Raw genomic sequence first — 5,614 nt, 5'->3', positions numbered from 1 at the left:
AAAAAAAGAACATCCAAGAGCTATCCTAAACTATGGAAGCTCTGAGAGTGCAGATTGACACAGTATGGTGATGTGAACCAAAGGTGTGGGAGAGTTTATCTCTAAATCAGTAAAGTTCAGTTATGGGGAAAGTAACAGATGCACATTTTAAGGGAGGTGAAAGTAGTCCCAAGAGTGGGGAAAGATGACAAAGGAAGGCGGCAAAGATAAATTCTCTCATAATATTTGCTCAGTCCAGAGAAAAATGGCCAGCCTTACTGTTGGTTCTGATGCAATTTAATGAAAATAAAAACTACACAATACAAGCCAGATGCTGGAAAGGACAAAAGACAGGTCTTCATTTGTCTTGCTAACCTTACTATTTAGTGATTTAACATGTTGGCAAGTCCATGTGCACACACATAAGAGAGAGCATATACTAGGAAAGGCAGCAGCAAACAGATGGCACTTGAATTGGTCCCTGAGTAAAAGATGAATTTTAATAATTTATAGGAGATTGTAGGGTTTAGGGAAAGTTTGGTTTGGGGTGAGGAGCTGGGTAATGGGAAACAAAGAACAGTCTAAGTAGATAAAGGAAAGGAACAAGAAATTATTCTATTTATATCTTCTTTTATTCTTAAAAAAATGTATAAAAATACTATGACTACTCTCTGACTTCAATAGACCAGTGGCTCCAAAACACTATCTTCTCCTTTGCCTTTGGACAGGCATTATTAGCTGAAGAACAATTCTTTAAAGAGGAGCCTGTGAGTTGCAGTGTTGGAGAAGAGTACTGAATATTCATCCCATGAAATGCCAAAAGAATTAACAGATATGTCTTAGAAAAAGTGCAGTTAGCGTTCTCACTCTGTGAGGAAAGGCTATCCATTGGAAAGGGATATCATGCTTGGAAAGCTGGAGTCAGTGAAAGAGAAGACAACCTCCAAGGAGATGGACTGACACAGTGGCTGAAGCAATTGGCTCAATGTGTCAGAGATGATGAGGACGGCACAGGATAGGACAGAGTTCAGGTCTGTTGTTCATACAGTTACTCTAAGTTGTACTTGACTCAACAGGCCCAACAGTAACAACAATACTACATTCTAACAATCTAAGATATTTGTCAAGAAGACAAAGATTCTCACCAATTGGCAGCATCAGGATGGATGGTAAAGAGATTGAGATTGAAATTGTTAACAACTTTTGTTGGCTTGGCTCCACAGTCAACACTCTTGTCACCAGTAGCCAGGAAATCAAAAGACGTATTGTGATGGGAAAGTCGGCTGTTAGGGAGCTCTCCAGGGTGCTGAAGAGCAATGGTGTCACTGTGAAGAAGGTGCGTCTGATAGAGGCTATGTTTTGCAATCACTTGTTATGCATCAGAGAGTTGGACAATGACTAAGAAGGACAGAAGGAGAATTGATGCCTTTGCGCTGTGGTGCTGGAGAGGAGTATTGAATGTACCATGGACTGTCAAGAAAACAAACAGATTCATCCTGGAGAGGGTTAAACCAGACTGCTCCTTGGAGGCAAGGATTCTGGGGCTTCATCTGACATACTTTGGACATGTTGTAAGGAGAGACATGTCCTTGGAGAGGGATTATCATGCTTGGGATGGTTGAGGGACAGCACAAGAGGGGAAGACCCTCTATGAGGTGGACTGATTCAGTGACTGGGGTAATCGGGATGGGTGTGTCAGAGGCAGTGTGACTGGCACAGGATAGGGCAGGGTTTAGGGCTGTTGTACACAGGGTCACTATGAGTGGCAAGCAACTCAATGGCACATAACAACAACAAGAGAAAAAAAATTACCTATTCTTAAAAATAACAAAACAACTGTAATCAAATTTTATTTCTAGCAAAGACCTAAGAGACGTTAATAGAAATGAGAAACCTCGCATTTCAAATACACTAAAACCCCCCAACTACTTTAGCAAGCCCAGGTTGTAGAAGAGGAAAAGATCAGGAAGCACAACTAACCTGACCACAGTGCTTCTTTGCTTCAGACAGCTGTGCAAGGCAGGATCAGAACACCATCTGCATGGAAGCCGAGACAAGAACGGAACTGGCAATGTAAATCAATGAGCTCTTCTTTCCAATTATTTCCCTCCCCCTTCTTTCTGTGTTCTCCTTTCTATTTCTTTAATACTATCTTTGTTGTTTCCTCCGTTCTCCTTCTTAAAACTTTATTGTGCTAAAATATATAGAACATAAAGATTATACATTGGATGGTAGTCATGATGGAATAAACAAAAACTGGTGCCCATGGGTTTCTAGACTTATCCTTACTCCTTTAGTGATGTACAATTGGGATCTCCTATATTTTTTTTTTTTTTTGATCTCCTATATTTTTGTTCTCTCCTTCAATCATTGTTAACTAGTCTAAAAGGTCAACAAATAGTTGTTGTAATGTGACATTTTCAAAGTGTATAACAACTTGACAAAGACATTTTGCCTTATGGTAGTAGTACCTCTGGAGCAAGGGTCTCACAGTATCCCAATATTGCTGGAAAAGCACAAACAAATTTGTGGGTAAAGACAGATAGCTACAGAGAGCCTTGTACTCTCCTTCTTCAGAATCTGCAAGAAAGAAAATTGCATTTAATATAAGCACAATATTCTTACCCTGTCAACCTGCTAAAAAAGAATTTCTTCGTAGTTTATACTTTTTAAAAGAAATATAAAAAACCCCAAAAACATAAAAACAAAACAAAAAAAAAGAAATGCACCTTACATTCAATTGAAAGTACCTTGCACTTATGATGGACGGATGCATCAAGGTTTTGCAACACATTTTAATGTAAGAGGTGTTGCACATGGGAACACTGACTAGATAAAAATAACATAACAGGAAAGCTTGTTATCTAGAAGCTGACTCTTACCAGTGACCCCTTGACTCTAGATAGCCAGAAGAAAATTCACTAATAAATCCACTTGGATTATAACCTGTCCCTTTTCCAGTTTCCAACCCATGTATCTAATTCTCAGGTAAAAATAATTTTGGAAGCAGGAGTGGCATCCACTTCCTAAACAACATACTCTGGAAACTATGAACTGTGATCAATGACAATCGTTAATAGAAAGGCTTCAGGCCTTTTGTTCACAGGACCACTATGAGTGGGGCTCAACTTGTCAGCAATCAAGAATAATGACTCATGTATAAAGATAATACCTTGCTAAAAACTTCTAAAGTAAAGTTAACTAGTCAGTAAATGAGGCAGAAATCACACAACAAAAAGAAGGAAAAGTCTAAAATGTCATTTTCTAGAAAGAATCCATAGTTTTTCAAAGCAAGTGAAAATCAACCAACCAACCAGCAACAACAAAAAAAACCCAACTCAAAACTTCTAATCATATTAGAAATAATTCAGCTATAGATTTTGAAATCTATACACAAAAGTACATATGCAATTGAGGCAAATATTCTGCTAATACAATTGACTTACTGCTGAATTTTGTATACTGTTTGTCTAATATTAATAATTATAAAACAGAGTAGTGAACTAGTATTTGGAACAATGCTTAGAGTTTACACTAATTTTTTATAAGTTTTAGAAATGATATGTAGAGTATACTTTTTAATTCTATGTATTCTATCTAGAAAATCTATCATCTTGATAAGCTAAAGGGACCCTTTTAAAACATAAGCACTATTAAATCACTCTCCAGATCAGAGCCCTCAAATGTCTTAACTATCAACACAATCCAAAGTCAACCCATTGCTCTTGAGTTGATTCCAACTCATAGTAACCCTATGGCAGAGCAGGACTGCTTTACAGAGTTTCCAAGAATGTAACTATGAAAGCAGACTGCCTTATATTTCTCCCAGAGTAGCTGGTGGATTCTGATCACCAACCTTTGGGTTAGCAGGCAAATGCTTAATCCACTGCACCATTTGGGCTCCTGTAATCATGCCACTTATTATTATATACAAAGTCCTTATCATAAATTGTTGTTGACTGCCTTCATTCATACGATTCATAGTGACCCTATGAACAAAAGGCCTGAAGTCTCTCTACAGCTATCAACTTTTATCAAATTTCATAGTTTCTGGAGGCATGTTATTTAGGAAGTGGATGCCACTCCTGCTTCCAATATCATGTATTAATTTATCTAATAAGTACTATTATTGTTATGCGCCATTGAGTTAACTATAACTCATAGCAACCCTATGAAAAACAGCTCTGAACCTTGCCCTATCCTGAGATGACCTCACTGCCACAGTCACTGTGTCAATCCATCTCAACCAAGGCCTTCCGCTTTTGTGCTAACCTTCTACCTTTCCAGGTATAATGTCCTTTTCCAAGGACTGGTTCCTCCTTAAAACATGCCCAGAACAGAGCTTCAAAATCTTTGCCTCCATGGGGAGAGGAGGTGGGCAGGGAGAAAAGTGCAACAATGAATGAATGGAAACCCTAAGTTTTTGTAAACTTCCATTAAAATTAATTAAAAAAAAAGTCACAAAAAAGAATGGGAATAATGTAAAAAAAAGAAAAAAATCCTTGCCTCCAAAGAACAACCAGGTTTCACCATCTCCAGGACAGACCTGTTTGTTTTCTTTGCAGTCCATGGTATGTTCAAGATTCTTCTCCACAACTCAAAGGCATTGATCCTTCTGTCATCCTCAGTCATTGTCCAACTCTCTGATATATAGCAAGTAATTGTGAAGACCATGGCCTGGATCAGGCACACCTCAGACTCTGTACTAACACTGTTGTTCCTCAATACTCTGAAGAGATACTTGACAGCAGATTTTCCCACTGTAACTCATCTTTTAATTTCCTGACTGACAGTGCCAAGGGTATTGATTGTGGATCTGAGCAAAATGAAATCGTTAACAGCTTCAGTATTTTCTCCATCTATCATGATGCCACCTAATGGCCCAGTGGTGAGGATTTTTGTTTTCTTGATGTGGCGATGCATCACATATTGAAGGCTGTAGTCTTTGTTCTTCTACAGCAAGTGCTTCAAGTCCTCCTCATTTACAGTGAGCAAGGTTGTGTCATCTGCATAATGCAAGTTGTTGGTGACTCTTCCTCAAATCCTGATGCCACATTAGTCTCCATCAAGTCCAGCCTCTTGAATGATCTATTTCATCTTAATTTAAAAAACCATCTCAAGAACAGGTCTGAGGTATTGAGTATTGAACACTAGTGAATGAAGACCAGATTATGAGCTATGGGACAATATCAAGGATATCATCCACAAAGAAAGCAAAATGCCATTACAAAGATAAAGAGGAAGAAAAGACCAAAATGGCTATCAGAAGAGATTCTGAATATTGCACCAGAATGACAAGGAGCCAAAATAAAGGGGAAAAATGATGAAGCTAAAGAACTGAACAGAAGATTTTGAAGGGCAGCTTATGAATACAAAGCAAAGTATTATCATAAAATATGCAAAGACCTGGAGTCAGAAAATCAAAAGGGAAGAACTCTCTCAGTATATCTCAAGCTAAAAAACCTAAAGAACAGAGTGCCAGGGCGACGCAGCGCGAGGGCGACGCAGCGCGAGGGCGAGGCCGCCAGATGGGGGAACGCCGCGAGAGGGACCCAGAAGAGACCCGGGAAGAACAACAGCCAGTCACCCCCCGCGGAACTCCAGAGGAGCGAAGACTGTGAGACCCCAGAGGAAC

The 5,614-nt window shown here is 39.0% G+C and overlaps 1 protein-coding gene across 1 annotated transcript in view; it reads right to left on the bottom strand.

Moving 5' to 3' along the window:
* LOC102864537 (E3 ubiquitin-protein ligase UBR1-like) overlaps window positions 1–5,614 on the bottom strand; it is a 215,554-nt gene that overhangs the window by 9,902 nt on the left and 200,038 nt on the right. The window contains 2 exon segments of the mRNA XM_006883213.1: window positions 1,960–2,016; window positions 2,451–2,559. Coding sequence (XP_006883275.1) covers window positions 1,960–2,016; window positions 2,451–2,559 — 166 coding nt within the window.

This window comes from Elephantulus edwardii, unplaced genomic scaffold, assembly GCF_000299155.1.
Source record: "Elephantulus edwardii isolate Elephantulus edwardi_28Jun2011 unplaced genomic scaffold, EleEdw1.0 scaffold00026, whole genome shotgun sequence".
NCBI lineage: Eukaryota > Metazoa > Chordata > Mammalia > Macroscelidea > Macroscelididae > Elephantulus > Elephantulus edwardii.
This window is presented reverse-complemented; position numbering and strand designations above follow the sequence as displayed.